Source organism: Phascolarctos cinereus, unplaced genomic scaffold, assembly GCF_003287225.1.
Source record: "Phascolarctos cinereus isolate Bilbo 61053 unplaced genomic scaffold, phaCin_HiC Scaffold_726;HRSCAF=1367, whole genome shotgun sequence".
NCBI lineage: Eukaryota > Metazoa > Chordata > Mammalia > Diprotodontia > Phascolarctidae > Phascolarctos > Phascolarctos cinereus.
Window position 1 is genome coordinate 366,196,581 of NW_027556098.1, and position 14,424 is coordinate 366,211,004.

At 45.5% G+C, this 14,424-nt stretch overlaps 1 protein-coding gene across 1 annotated transcript; it reads right to left on the reverse strand.

Moving 5' to 3' along the window:
* Window positions 1-3,131: 3,131 nt before the first annotated feature.
* Window positions 3,132-7,261, reverse strand: GUCA2A (guanylate cyclase activator 2A). Its single transcript, XM_020983018.2, is given in 4 exon segments — window positions 3,132-3,460; window positions 3,965-4,145; window positions 7,191-7,222; window positions 7,225-7,261. Coding segments are annotated over 4 exon segments (315 nt in total). The 3' UTR covers window positions 3,132-3,395.
* Window positions 7,262-14,424: the final 7,163 nt, after the last annotated feature.

Consider the following 14,424-nt stretch of genomic DNA (forward strand, 5'->3'; position numbering starts at 1 on the left):
ATTTTTTTGTGGTCTATTGCATCTATGGCATAGATGGATAAAATAGCTGCTTTTTTTTTTTTGGTAATTAAATAAAAGCATTAGGATGTCAGCTTGGCCCCTGTAGGCTCACCAAGAGAATCCTCCAAACAACTTTGGTAGCAGCCAGGACAACCAAGGTGACATGCCTCTCCTCCTGTCGCCCTTCCCCCCAAGATTTGGATTTCTCTTTATGGGTCTCTATATGTTGGAGGCTTTTCCTTCCATGCAGACTGGAGATTATGAATGTTTAGTATGATGACATCTATTAAAATATCATTCTCATGTTTATATTAATCAACATTTTGTCCAGGTGATGGAGGGCAACAGTTGATTCTATGATAAAGGTCAAGGCTCCAGAACAGTTAATTGACTGAGTTCTTTAGGATCTCTCGAGGTTTGTACTTCTAGCATGAGGCCTTGCTGTCCTTTACACCATGACAGAGTGATGTTCTGGTGTAGAATTCTAGCCCCCAAGTCAATATTGAAGAGTTTTTGTTGTTTAGTTGTCTGACTCTCCAGGATCCCATCTGGGATTTTCTTGGCAGAGATGCTGAAGTGGTTTGCCGTTTCCTTCTCCAGATCATTTTCCAGATGAGGAAACTGAGGCAAATAGAGTTAAGTGACTTGCCCAGGGTCATACAGCTAGTAAGAATCTGAGACAAGATTTGAACTCAGGAAGACGAGTCTTGGTGACTCCAGAGCCTGCACTCTGCCACCTAGCTGCCCCTGGCCGGGTATTTGGTAGATGCTAAAGTTTTACAGCCTTTGGTGACCTATTGCATGGTTGCTACCATCTTCTTACACAGTCGGCTTTAATGATAGTGATTATGCTGAAATGTTACTATAAGGATGAAATTAAAGGACTTTGAGAAGAAGGAGTTCTGTTCCTTCCCTGGCAATGCCTGAGTGACTAAGAATGCTAGTTTTAGTGATAGGTGACCTGGGTTTAAAGCCTGGCTCTGACAGCTTCTCTGTCTGTGGACCTCTCACTTCCCTTTCAGGGTTACAAAGAACAAGCACTTCTAAGTGCTTTACAAATATTATCCCACTTGATCCTCTCAACAGCTCTGAGAGGTAGGTGCTGTTATTATCCCCATTTTACTGATAAAGAAACAGAAGCAGGCAGAGTATAAGAAGACTAACTTGCCCACAACCATGCCACTAGGAAATGTTTGCAGCTGGATTTGAACTCAGGCCTTCTTGACTCCAGGTGTAACACTCTATCCACCACACCACCAGAAGCCTCATACCTGCTCTGTTCCTTTTCACTAATTTTGTGCTGGTGGTTCTTTCTCTTGACATCATTGTAGTCACTGTGGCTATTTTGTGTTTTCTTGGTTCTGCTATCTTCACTCTGCATCAGTTCAGAGAAGTCTGTCCAGGAACAAGCATTTCTTGGGTAGCTACTATGTGACACATGCTTGTAGGTGACATCTAAGGTCCCTCGCCTTCTAAATCTGTGAACTTAGAGAGTGAGGGGAAACAATCTGGGAAAGTAAGTGGAGCTGTTAAAGACCTAGGGAAAACCTTGACTACCCCTGGGGCTCAGGACTTACCAATCATATCTGCCCTGCAAATGCTGAGAGGGAGAGGTGTTCTTAGCCTGGAAACAAAAAGACCTTGCTGGTGGCCAAAGGGAAGGCTACAAGGCAGGAAAGGGGAGGAATCTAAAGGTGCCAGCCCTCGAGGCCATGAGCCACTAGAGAGACAAGGCTCTCATGAAACCCTCAAAGAACAAGTGAAGAATCTGAATAAAACCAACCTTAACACCCCAGAAAACAGCCTAGTTCACAAACCAACTCTGCCACTAACTAGCTGTGAGTATGGGCCAATCCCTCACCTTCTCTGGCCTCAGTTTCCTCCTCTGGCAAATGACAGGGATTGGATTTTATGTCTAAAGGCTCTTCCCACTCTTGGATTCTATGGATTGAAGAATTTCTTCCTCAGAGCTCCAGGCAACCATCCTGGACAAAAGGAAATGGACCAAAGTCAAGGCTCTGTCTTTCTTAGAGACCTCCAAAAAGTCAAAGATAGGGATTGCCAACACATCCTGAAACCCACGCTTGAATCTTTGAGGCCAGAGAAGGAAGCAGCTGCCCTTTGAAGGAGGGCATACAGGAACAGGAACAGGAGGACAGGAGGGGACAGAAGGACTTGGGGGCTTACAGCAAGAAGCAGGTTCTGGGAGGGACAGAGGCCCAGAAGGCAGAATGGCAGTGACCACCTGAGTCTCCTGGAGGCTCATCGCCTTTCTGGATGTCTCTGTTTAGGCCCCGCACTGATTCAGATATCCAGTTTTATGTTCAGAGTTTGTCAAGGTAGCTGAGTTGCTCTGCTGTGTTTACCTTAGGCCTCTAGCAACCAATCCTCTTTAAACATTGTAGCCGTGGGTATCATTTATCAAAAGGAAGAAGGTTTTCTCACCTACTGGTCAGTATAGAGGAAACAGGTGCTTGTATATGAACATGATGTGGGCAACTGGCCCTCATCTGGGACCTAATGAGAGCCACAGCGACCTACGCAGTGCTAGGAGATCCAGGAAGGGAAGTCAGGGCTGCCTGCAGCCATCGCGCCTTCTGCCTGTATGTGCCCTGAGTGTTAAGAGTTGGAGCCAGCGTGAAGTAACCAGGGTGCTGAGCACCAGGGATTCTGTTTCTTCTTGACAGTGGAACTCTTCCTGCTCCCCACCATGGTCCCCACTCCCCCATAGCAGCAGGACCACCTTAACTTCCCCAACAATGCACAAGTCCATCTTCCTCTACTTCTGTAGCCCTTCCCTAAACTCTCCTGGGAGACTGGGAGGTTAAGTGTCATTGACAACACAGTGCGGGAATGAGCTCTTTGGGCAATCCCTCCTCCCCCGGTGTAACTGCACCAGGCTGGATTACATCCAAAGGGCAACCCTCTAAAGCATTTGCCCCAAGCACTAGAAACGCTCCTTTCGGCTCTCCTGGGAGTCTCCCACAACATAAACACCGGGACCATAATAAATGTAGAAGCAGCGTTTATTAATGAAGCAGGTGAGTCAAGAATCCAATCTGAGGCCCCCGGGCCTGGCCCGTTTCTCCTTACCACTTTTCCCCTCCCCCCAACCCTGCCCTCTGCCTCCTCAGTGATCCCAGATGGCGGTGGTGAGGAGATCTTGCCCTGGGGTGTGAGGGTGTGGGATGGGGTCTCTGCCTGTAGCAAGCACCTTCCTGCACCCAGACTGGATGGCATCTTAAGCTGAGGGTCACTGGCGGGGACACGTGAGCGCGTTCCGCCACGACTTCTGAGGTGAACCGCAGACAAGGGGCAGACCCGGGGGCCCAGAGAGGAACGGGAAGGGCAGAAGCAGCGCTGAAGAGGCGGGACACGCAGCCGCAGCAACTCGGCTAACAGCCCGCACAGGCGGCGTAGGCACAGATCTCACATATGTGCGGCTGCTCAGCTATGATTCCTAAACAAGTAAAGCAGAAACCGGACTCTGGTGACCCCTCGCAGCATCTTTTCTCTCCTTCTCCCTCCCCCAGCCGAGGGCCCTGGCATGTAACTCTTCCTCGCCCCCATAACTACCCCAGCCCAGAGGTCTGGCAGCCCAGCTCCAACCGGGTGCTGGCTTGGATGGATTAAATTTGGGGGGAGGGGGACATCTGAGCTTCCACTTCAAACCCCTGCTTGCAAACCTAGCCTGTCAGGACAGAGCCCCTGAAAATGTTATTGATCAGAACAGAGTTACCCCTAACACCCGACAAAGAGAACGGAGCTACTCCCTAGGCCCCCTTGGAAGAGGAGAAACATGCAAGACAGACCTTTAACACCAGACTAATAAGAGCCGGACCCTAGTTCCAAGTCTCACCAATCATAGAAGTAACATCCCCAAAAGGTGGCCAATCAAAACTGAGCTAGCCCCAAATCAGCCTCTCCAGCCCACCAATCATAAAAAAGGCAACTTGCAACTTACACAGTCTCTGGAAAACCTGTGCAGCATCAGAACGAGTGCAGATAGATTCCAAGTCCTTGGGAAGATCCGGGTGGTCGCACAAGTGGACCCCGTAGCCCTGGGCCTTCCGGCTCCTCATCCCGCTCTCCTGCAAGTCCTTGAGTTTCTTCACAGACTCCAGGGGGTAGAAGAAGTCCCCATCCTGAAAGGAAGCCAGCAAAGGCATTCTCCAGCCCTGTTCTCCAAGCTGATTCCCTGCCTCACCCCTGTACTGCCCATCCCTATCTCTTCCCTGACTTGCTCCACTCTGTCCATGGCAAGCGCAGGGTCCCCAAGCAAGGTGCCTGGCGTCCGAAGGGAAGAAAGAAACTATAGAACATTAGCTTCTGAAAGGGACCTCAGCTAGACCAAAGAATTTAGAATTGGTAGGGTTCATCAAGCTGCTGCTTTCATTACAGATGAGGAAACTGAGCCCAGAGAAATGAAGTGACTTGCAAGTCACTGAGGTAGAAAGTAGCATCTCCAGCATTTGCACCTAAGTCTTGGAATTCCAAATTCAGGGCTATTTTCACTAAGCTAGCAACTTCCTGGTAGAGTGGAAAGCACACTTACTGTATTCAGGCTCTAGGGAACAAGCTTAGACAATTGCAGCCATCTGTAGTTGTCCTGATCTGTATCTGGCCACTGGACCCAGATGGCTCCAGAGGAGAAAGTGAGGCTGATAACCTTGCACAGCCTTCCTCACTTAAATCCAATTCACTTGCATGTCATGGCATCACTTCCCTGAAGTCATGGTTCTCTTTGAGAACAAAGGACAGACAGCAGCAACCAGGCTTAGAAGTTCCTGGTAATCTTAGGCAAGTCACTTCACTTCTCTGGGCCTCATTTTCCCCATTTGTAAAATGAAAGGGTTGGACTAGGTCCCCGTGTCTAAATTCCATGATCTTCTGATCCAGTCTAGAGCCCCATTCCACATAACCTCCTTTGCAGTCTCTTTGTATACTTTCAGTGATAAGGCGCTCACTACCTTGGGAAGTGCCCACGGAATGAATTTAATCTGTCAGAGTTATCTCAGAGAGAGTAAATAAGCAGATCAGTCTCTTACACCTAGGGGGAGAGGGTGGGGCCCACCTCCCACCCTAACAGAACCCACCTCACAGCTGTGTAACAGGTGCCCTGCCTGGCCCTAACTTCAGCTCAGGGTCCTGCTGTTGTTTGTGAAGTAATAAAAAAAAAAAATCCCACCAGGAAGCAGTTATAGTGGGGCAAGACCACTGCCACTGTCCAGCTGCCTCAGGCTGGTCCTGTTCCCCCTCTCACTCCCCCTTTCTCCATCTGCATCCCCACACCCACCTACAATGGCAGGGTTCTGCTCCTAAATTTTCCTCTCTTCCAACTCACCCAGTCCAAGGACTTTCAACTTCTTTCATACCCCTAGGGTTCAGGTCCTCCTCTCCATTCTGGTTCACTAAATACACTCATCCAGGCTGAAGTCTCCCAGCCATAGGTTTACATGTTAAAAGGGGTCTTCCAGGTCTCAAAGGCATAACCAGCCCCCTCCCCCAAAAAGGAAGACTAAAAATATGATGATGACATGATAATTATTTTACAATTTAATTGTGTAAAATGTAAGACCTAATGTAATTTCTTCTATTGCCTGGCACATTAAGAGGTTGTAGTGTGGGCCAAGGGCAGGACTTTAACTGAACCTCAGCTCTCCCTACCCTCTTTTCACCCTTTCCCTCCTCCTTCCTTTCTCCAGTCCTCCAGACTGCAAGACCACATTGCCTCTCATAGTATATATTCATGTAATCCTATATATTTTACATAATTATAAATTTATTTAAATAGCTATGCAATTATATATGTATTATTGGGATATCTGATACACAGCTATATAAATGTCAGCTTTCATTATTTATTATTATTATCACTCACATGTTTTTTGAAGCATCTTAAAGTTTAAGAGAAAGAGATGTTGGGTCAGAGGAAGGGACCACATAGACAGAGTCAAAGAGCTAGCATGGATGTGAAAAGGTCCCCAGATGCCCACTCCTCCATCTTCACCGCAGTGCTGCCCACCAGGTGATTGTCCTGACTTTTCTGATCTGCAGAGGATGGGGGTCCTGTGGGCAAGTTCTCCCTTGTGTCTACCTCCTGTCTCTCCTGCTTCATGCAGCTGTCGCACTACCTCCTGCACTGTCCCTGCCCCAGGATAGAGCAGCTTCTCTTCAGGGCTCTTTTCTCTCCCCTTTCCTTCCCCTTCCTCAATCAAAGTAGATTGTAAGCTCCAAGAGAACAAAGCCTGTACCCATTTCCTCTTCCATTTCTAGGGCTTATCTCCAGGGCTGAGTACAGGGCACCAAACTTGATTGAAATTTAATTGACTGGAATTACTTGGAGAAAGGACTTGGATATCTGATGGGGCTAAAGGGGAAGTGGACTGAGAAGAAAAACAGATTCAGGCCAGGACCCTGACTCTCCCTTCCAGATCAGGAAAGGGGTCTCCGAGAGAAAGAATGACCCCCTCTAACCTGAGGGCTGAGGGCCCTTGCTCAGGGGAATGAAATGACAAAGGTTTGGAAGACCTGGGCTAGAGATGAGTAGTGAGCTCCTAACAGGATTCATACAAGGACTGGCTAAGGATTGAGCTAGAGAAGGTGAGACGTGGTCAAGCAGCAGCCCAGGGTGCTAAGAGCATCAGCCTTATGGTCACAGGAACTGAGTCAAATCCTCCACCTGTGTGATCTTGGGCCTGGGTTTCCTCACCTGTATCATGAGGGTAGTGTGCCAGATGGCTTCTAAGGCCCTTTCTAGCTCTGAATCGATGATTCCATCATGACATAATAGCCATCTTTGATATCCGAAGGGCTGTCATGTAGTAGAGGCATTGGGCTTATTGAATCACTGAATCTCAGAGCTTGCAGGGACCTCAGAGGTCATCTGGTTCTACCCATACAAAAAAGAAACCCTTCTACAGCATCCACGAGAAAACAGAGAACCGAAATAGACAAGGGCAGGACAGGAATTATACCAAGACAGGTATCGCCTCAACATAACAAATGCAAAGAGGTAGTGAGTTCCCCATTCCTGGAGGCACGTGAGTGGTTATCTTGTAGAGGAGCCACCTTCAGATGTAAGCTGGGCTAGATTCCACCCCAACTACCCTTACCCAGTGCCCTTCCGTTCTGAGATTTTAGGATTCTAGGACAGTGAAGAAAGTTGGGGCTGGGGGAGAGGGACTCACCTGGACTGTGACACTGCCCACCAGGGTGGCCAGCCACAGAGGCACAGGGTGGAGAGGAGGAGAATGTTCATGGTGGCTGAAGACTCTGGTGTTTCTGCTGTAGACCCCAGGTAGCACCTTTTTAAAGAGTGTTGGGGTTACTGAGTAATCCTAGGTTTACGTCACTCACTTATCTGTCACAACTGGACCTTATCTGACTGAGATAAAGTGAATGGCTGATAGGAGACAGGAAGACCTAGGCACCCCCAGCATCAAACTCAAGTACCCTCCTTCTCCAGAAGCCTCCAGAATCTGCTCCTAACAAGGCTGGGAAGTCATCTTCCCATAGAGTGATGGTCTCCAAACTCTTTTGACTGTATACCCCCTCAGCAAATAAATAAGTGAATAAGCATCTCTCTCCAATATGTGTATATTTGTTTATTTTAAGTATATGATATGTTACTATACTAATAATTATATACTTTATAAGACATATACATAGAAAACAGAAATTTAGAATGATGAAATGAAGATGAAATATTTGCTCCAGCAGATGGCAGGTTGCCACTGGAGTTTACTGAGGAAAAGAGCAACATTGTTAGACCTGTACTTCATTTTGATAGCTGTAGAGAGGAGGTCTTGGAGAGAGAGAGATTGGAGGCACAGAGACCAATTGAGAGGCTATTACAATAGTCCGGGACAGAGATAATGAAGACTTGAGCTAATATTTGCCACCTCTCCCCTTTCAGACCACTCATTCCTCACATGACTTTCCACTTGCATCTTTTTGCTCAAGGTATCCTTTGCCTCCCTCATCCTTTTCTGTTGAAACCTTATCCACCCATCAGGTTAAATGCCACCTCTTCCATGAAGCCTTTCCTGATCTCCCAGGCCAGAATTGATCTCTCTTACCTCTGAACTCCTATCATATTTTATTCATTGCTTACTCTACCTTATAGCATAGTTAACATGTAGCACTCCCTCTGAACTCCCCCAATCCACACACACTGGTGGGCTCAGTCCCCAAAGTGAAGCTGCTGTATTAGGTTCTAAAGGTAACCTGAGAGTCCGTACCTCTAACACTATAGTTCAGAACCACTGCCCCCACTGGTGTGCTTCCCATTAAAAATCATAACAGTAGACGCAATTGGATTTCAGCAAAGGCATTCACTCAGGTGGCATAGTAGTTACAAAACATTCCCCCATAAACTTGGGGCACACTCACCCACACGGAAGGTGTCGCTGAGAAGAGTGGCCTCAAATGTAGAATGTGATGGGAGTGAGATATACTCGTGGGATACCCATGTGGCAAAGGCAAGTCACAACCCTTGGTAGCCTGGGGCTTGTCAGTCCTTTCTTTTTCTGCAGGGTCTCTGCTGGGAAGGTTGCCCAGCTGGGCTCCTCATTTCTGCTCCTCAGCTTTTGATTGCCAGGGTGGGCTTCTTGAAGCTTCTTCTTTTGGGTAAATGTCCATATCTGTGTCTGAAATGTGCATGTCTCTATTCCCCACTGGATTTAATGGCTCCTGCTCCCCTTTTAAAGCTACATGGCTTGTGGGGGTTAGGGGGATAAAAGAGAAATCCCCATTTTTACATATGCCCTTGAAGGCATGAGATCCTCTCCAGGCCTCTGTAGAGCCACAAAGCAGAGCTGTCCCAGAGAGCAACAAGTGGGAAAGATGAGGAGGGGAGGGGAGAGGCAGGTTCAACCTCCCAGAGGTTGGGATGAATTGGCCTAGTGGTTGAGTAGGTAATATAGGGGTCAGGAAAGTGAGAAGTCTTACTGATAAAAGATCTTCAAAGCCACAGCCAAAGAGCATCTGGTTTTCTCCTCCCACCCTACCTCCTTCTACTAGCCAGGTCCTCAGTCTCCCTCTCCCCTCCATCCCTCTCACCCTCATCTCCAGATCACACCAGATTCATAGACCTTCTCTCCTTACCCTACCTCACTGCTACCCTGACCTCTCCAACCCTAGTGATAGGAAGATACAGCTGTCACTGGAGACAGGGGAGAAAGCAGTCAGTATGTAGCAATTTGCTGGGAGAGACTGCTTCCCTAGTTTGTACTAGATATCAGTATTTTCCATTTCTGTTAGAGTCAGTCAACACAAATTTATTAAGAGTTTACTCTATGCCAGGTACTGTGCTAAGCGCTGAGGATTAAAAAAAATGTTGAAAGCTAAAAATAAATAAATAAATTTATTTTTTAAAAAAAGGCAAAAGAAAGTCACTGCCCTCAAGAAACTCACATTCTAACAGGGGAGACAAGAAGTAAATAATTAAGTTGTTGTTCAGCCTTGTCTGACTCTTCTTGATGTCATTTGGAGTTTTCTTGGCAGAGACACTGGAGTGGTTTACCATTTCCTTCTCCAGTTCATTTTACAGATGGAAACTGAGGCAAACAGGGTTAAGTGATGTGCCCAAGGTTATTTGCACTCAGATCTTCCTGTCTCCAGGCCTGGTGTTCTATCTCCTGCATTACCTAGCTGCCCAAATTAACTAAGGACATATAAGATATGTACAGAGAAGATGGAAAGAAATCTGAGAGGTGAAGGAACTAGCAGCTGAGGGGACTAGAAATAGCCTCCTACAGAAGGTGGGATTTGAAATGTCTTAAAGGAAGTCAGAGAAACTAATAAAAATAACAACAGTAATAATAAAAGTTAATCCACACACATAGTGCTTTATGTTTCAGAATGTTCATATGTACCTCATTTGAACCTCACAATAACCCTATTATAATTGAAGAAAGTGAGGCTTAGAGAAGTTTCAGGTGACTTACCCAGGGTCACACAGCTAGTATGTGAGTAGGCAGAGAATTCTAGCCAAGGACAGCACAGCAGATGCGAAGACAGAGACATGTGTTTGAGGAACAGCAAGAAGCCTGGGTCAGACTGGCTCACAGGGTGTGCAGAGGAAAGTAAAGTGTTAAAATACTGGAAAGATCCATACCTACAGAAAGAACTATGGAGTCTGAATGCAGATGGAAGCATACTATTTGCTTTCTTTTTCTTTTGTTGCTTTGTTTTATTGCTTCATTCTCGTGGTTCCTCCCATTAGTTCTAATTGTTCTTTACATCATGACTAATGGGAAAATATGTTTAACATGAATGTATATGTAGAGAGTCTACATCAGATGGTATGTCACTGGGGGGGAAGAAGTGGGAGGGGGAAAAAATTTAAAAGTCAAAATCTTATGGAAGTGAATGTTGAAAACTAAACATAAATTAATTAATTATCCAAAAAATAAACTAAGCATAACATGGGAAAAATAAAAATAAATAAATAAAATATTGGAAAGGGAGGAAGGGGTCAGGTCATGATAAATGCCAAAGAAGACTATCTTTGATTCTTGGAGTAATAGGATGGCATTGGAGTTCATTGAGCAAAGTGATGACATAATCAGGCCTAGCCTTTAGAAAAATCTCCTGGGTGCCTGCTGAGCTGGATCTTTTCTTCTGTAACTAAGTGGCAAAGATTCTCCCAACAAATATCCCAGCTGAGATCCCAGACCAAATAGTGAAACTCAGAAGGCTAAATGAACTGGGAGAAGGAAAGGAGTCCGAAAGTATGGCAATTCCAGTCAGAGATACCAGCCTCTGCTTTTTTGCCTTGGATAAGGATGAAACCTTCTACAGTGAACTCACCCATCAAGAGAGGTTTGGCTATGAAATAGGAAGGAAGCAAGAATTAACCAATCCTGTTCCTCTCTTGAATGAACTTTAAAAGGTAAAGCTCAACCAACTAAAGATGCACACACACAAACTTTTGGATTTGCACTAGCACATGACATGGTAATGCTTTTAAATGAATTTGTATTTATCCATCACAACAGCATCCAAATATACTTGTAAAGCGAGAGGATATAGAAGTAAGTGTTGGGTGGCGTTTCCTCATTCTACAGAAGGTATGCTTGCACTGAATTTCTTGCACTTCCTTCTTGCACTGAGTGGTGATGCATATAGGCTGATGAATTTGATTTCCATTCCTGGCCACAATCTGGAGCACATTATCAAGGGGATGGTTTATGGACACTTAGAAACAAAAGTGGTGATTGCTCAAACCCATCATGGATTTATCAAAAACAGGCTATGCCAGGCTAACTTCATGTCCTTCAGACTATTGATACTAGTGACACATACCATTGATGTAGTATGCTTGGATTTCAGCAAGGCTTTGAGAAAATCATAATATTCTTGTGAACTAGGTGGAAAGATATGGATTGAATGGTCTAAATAAGTGTATTTGGAACCGTTGAATGATCAAACCCAAAGGGAGGTGATTGATGATAACCTGAGAAGGCTCTTAGTGACAGCTCTAGAGAACTGTCCTTGATGCTGTTTTGTACATTTGTATTTCTGCTTCAATTCCCACTTGATATGTAACTCTATAAACTCAGATTCAAGTTGTAAAGGATTCTTAATGGTAATTTACCTATCTGGCTCACTTGCTCCCACCCAATTAGGAAACTGGGAATCTATGGAGTTAATTCATGTCCACACATTCAGTTGTTCATTATGTTAACAGACCCAGGCAAAGAACAACTTTGAAACAATAAAACATTTAACTGGACAGAATTGAAATGTAAAGTAACAGAAAAGAATCTCAGTCATGTTTCCAGACAAGATTTCCTTTCCTTGCCCTCTCTCCAGTAGTTTATGTTGAGAACTTCCCCAAAACACTTACAGCTTTCCTGTCTCTCTCTCTGCAAAGAAATAAGGCGGTTGCAGTGCTTGGTGTGGATAGCTGCCTCAGAACTTCTCCTGGCTGTGTCTACAGAATGCTGCTTGTTGCTTGCCCGGCTGTTCCTTGGGGCTTGTGAAGCCCTGGACTTGAATTGTTCCTGGCTGCAGTTTCCATTTGCTAGCTTTCCACAGCCAGGGTCTTTGCTGTTGTCAAGACTAAACTTATTATGTTGAATCTCACAAGAGAAAAACTGCTGCTCCTCCTGCTACTTCTCATTCTTAGAAAACTCCTTTGTTCCTCATAGGTAAGGACCTCTATTTTCTCTGTCTCTTTCTTCAACTTTCCACTGCTGGTTTTTCAAACAAGCAACTAATCAATGCCTCCTTGATCCTGTCTCTGTGTGAGGGACAGCTTGGTTTAGTGGAGAGAGTGCTGGATTGAAAGTAGAAAAATATGGGTTCAAAACCTGCCTCAGACACATACTAGTAATGAAACTCAAGGCAAATCATGTAACCTCTCCAAGTCTAGGTTTCCTCATCTGAAAATGGAGATAGTAATAGCTCTGATCTCACAGGGGTTATTCTGAAAATCAATGGAATAATGTGCATGAGTTGCTTTGCAAAGCATGGGGTGTGTGTGTGTGTGTGTGTGTGTGTGTGTGTGTGTGTGTGTGTGTGTGTGTGTGTGTAGGGGGCTGTGCCTATGTGCTGATGATCTTTCCAGCAGGATGGAGGTGGGGGAGATAACATTTGGAAGGCTGCCTCTTTTCATCTGTGGGAAAGAGGAAGTGGCCCCTTAAGCTTGGGTCCCCACCCTGCACAGTGATGTCTGCCTGGCTCCTAAGTGCTCCCTGGGAATGAGAATCAATTCACTTTCCCTCACCCCTCTCCCTCTACCTGGGGCATCCCTCCTGTACCACCTGCCAGGATGGGACTGGAGCCAAGACTGGAAAATTGGATGTCAGGATCAAGACAGTGTCAGGTTGTTTTGGTTTTTTGTCTCTAAAGAGAGTGTTCTTTCTCTGCCATCCCCATTCTCTCTATGGGGATAGCACATGAGTGCATGTTCAAACCCAGCAGGAGCTCTAAATCTTGATAATGCTGGGACCAGGCCAGAGTGGGGAGTGTTGCAGCTTCTTCTCAGCTCTGGGTGGCTGCTCCTCCTCAGGCTCAGGAAAGCTCTTTGCAAATTTGCTGGGCTGCAAAATTTACCCACCTCTTAATCAGTGCTGTTCCAATGTAGCCCCTATGCCCAGTTACTCCCTCTTTTGGCACTGTGGTCCAAGGAAAAAAAGTTCTGGAATCAGAGGACCTGGTTACAAATCCTGTCTCTGTTACTTTGTAGCTATATGACCTCAGGCAAATCCTTAATCTCTCTGGGTCTAAATTCTCAGTAAAAAGAGAATGTTGGATTAAATGGCCCCTGTGATACTGTTCTACTCTAGTTTTATGATGATATCATCCTTCTTCCCCAACTCTCTGTTCCCCTTACCCCTTTTCTTGCTTTCCAACTCTCTGGGTTTTTTCCCCTTCTCATTCTTGTTCCTTCTCTCCTCCTCTTCTTTCTCCTTTTCCTCTTTCTACTCAGTTTGTTTGTCTTCTTTCTCTTTCATTCTCTTTCCTTCCTTTTCTATTTTTCTATGATATAATGGCCAGAGGGCTGGACTGAGTCAGGAAGACCTGACTTTGAATCCTACTCATCTCAGATTCTTGCTACTTTGTGCCCCTAGGCAAATCACTGAATCTCTCTGAGCCTGTTTCCTACCCTCATCTGTAAAATGAAAGGGATAATAACACTGACCTTATGGGATTGTGAGGGACACACGAGATAATGTGTATAATATAAATATCAGTTATTACCAGTTCTTTCTGTACAATGTCCTGGAATATGTCCCTCCCCCACTTCTTACCTCTCTGAGACTACAAAAGACTCCTCACTAGCCCTTAGCATCTCCTTCTAATCTTTTTTGTACACTCCGCATGATTATTTTTTTAAATTTTAATAGATTTTATTGACATCTTTTTTTTCTGTTTCCTGTATTTCTCCTTCCATAAAGCCATTGCTTATAATGAAGTTTGTTTTTTTTTTTTTAGGAAGAGGATTACAAGCTATAGTTCAGGAAAAAAAACAATCAATACAGGCCTGTAAGAGCTCCCTGAAGCCAAGAACCAGGTAAGTCTAATCCACCCTAGTTTGCCCTGCAGCTCCAAGTATCTCCTCCCAGCCTCAGCTCACAAAAGGGGCTCTGGGAAGCCGAGGTTATGGAATGCAGATCCTTCAGAGCCTGGATTTGCTTCCAGACTGACAAGCTGTGAATTAAGATGCTGGAGCCTTTTATCAAGGACAGGCCAAAGAGGTCACAAGAACAATCTTGGCACTAGTGTTCTTGAGGGTTTGAAGGACACCTTTTAGTTAGAGTCAGTAACCAAGGCAACCTTAGCAGGCTTTACTTCCCAATACTCAGCTGAAATTTCCCACCTCCCACCTTTGCACAGGCTGTCCTCCATACCTGGAATGCCTTCCCTCAGTACACTCCTCAATCCACCTTTTAGGATCTCCAGTCACATTTT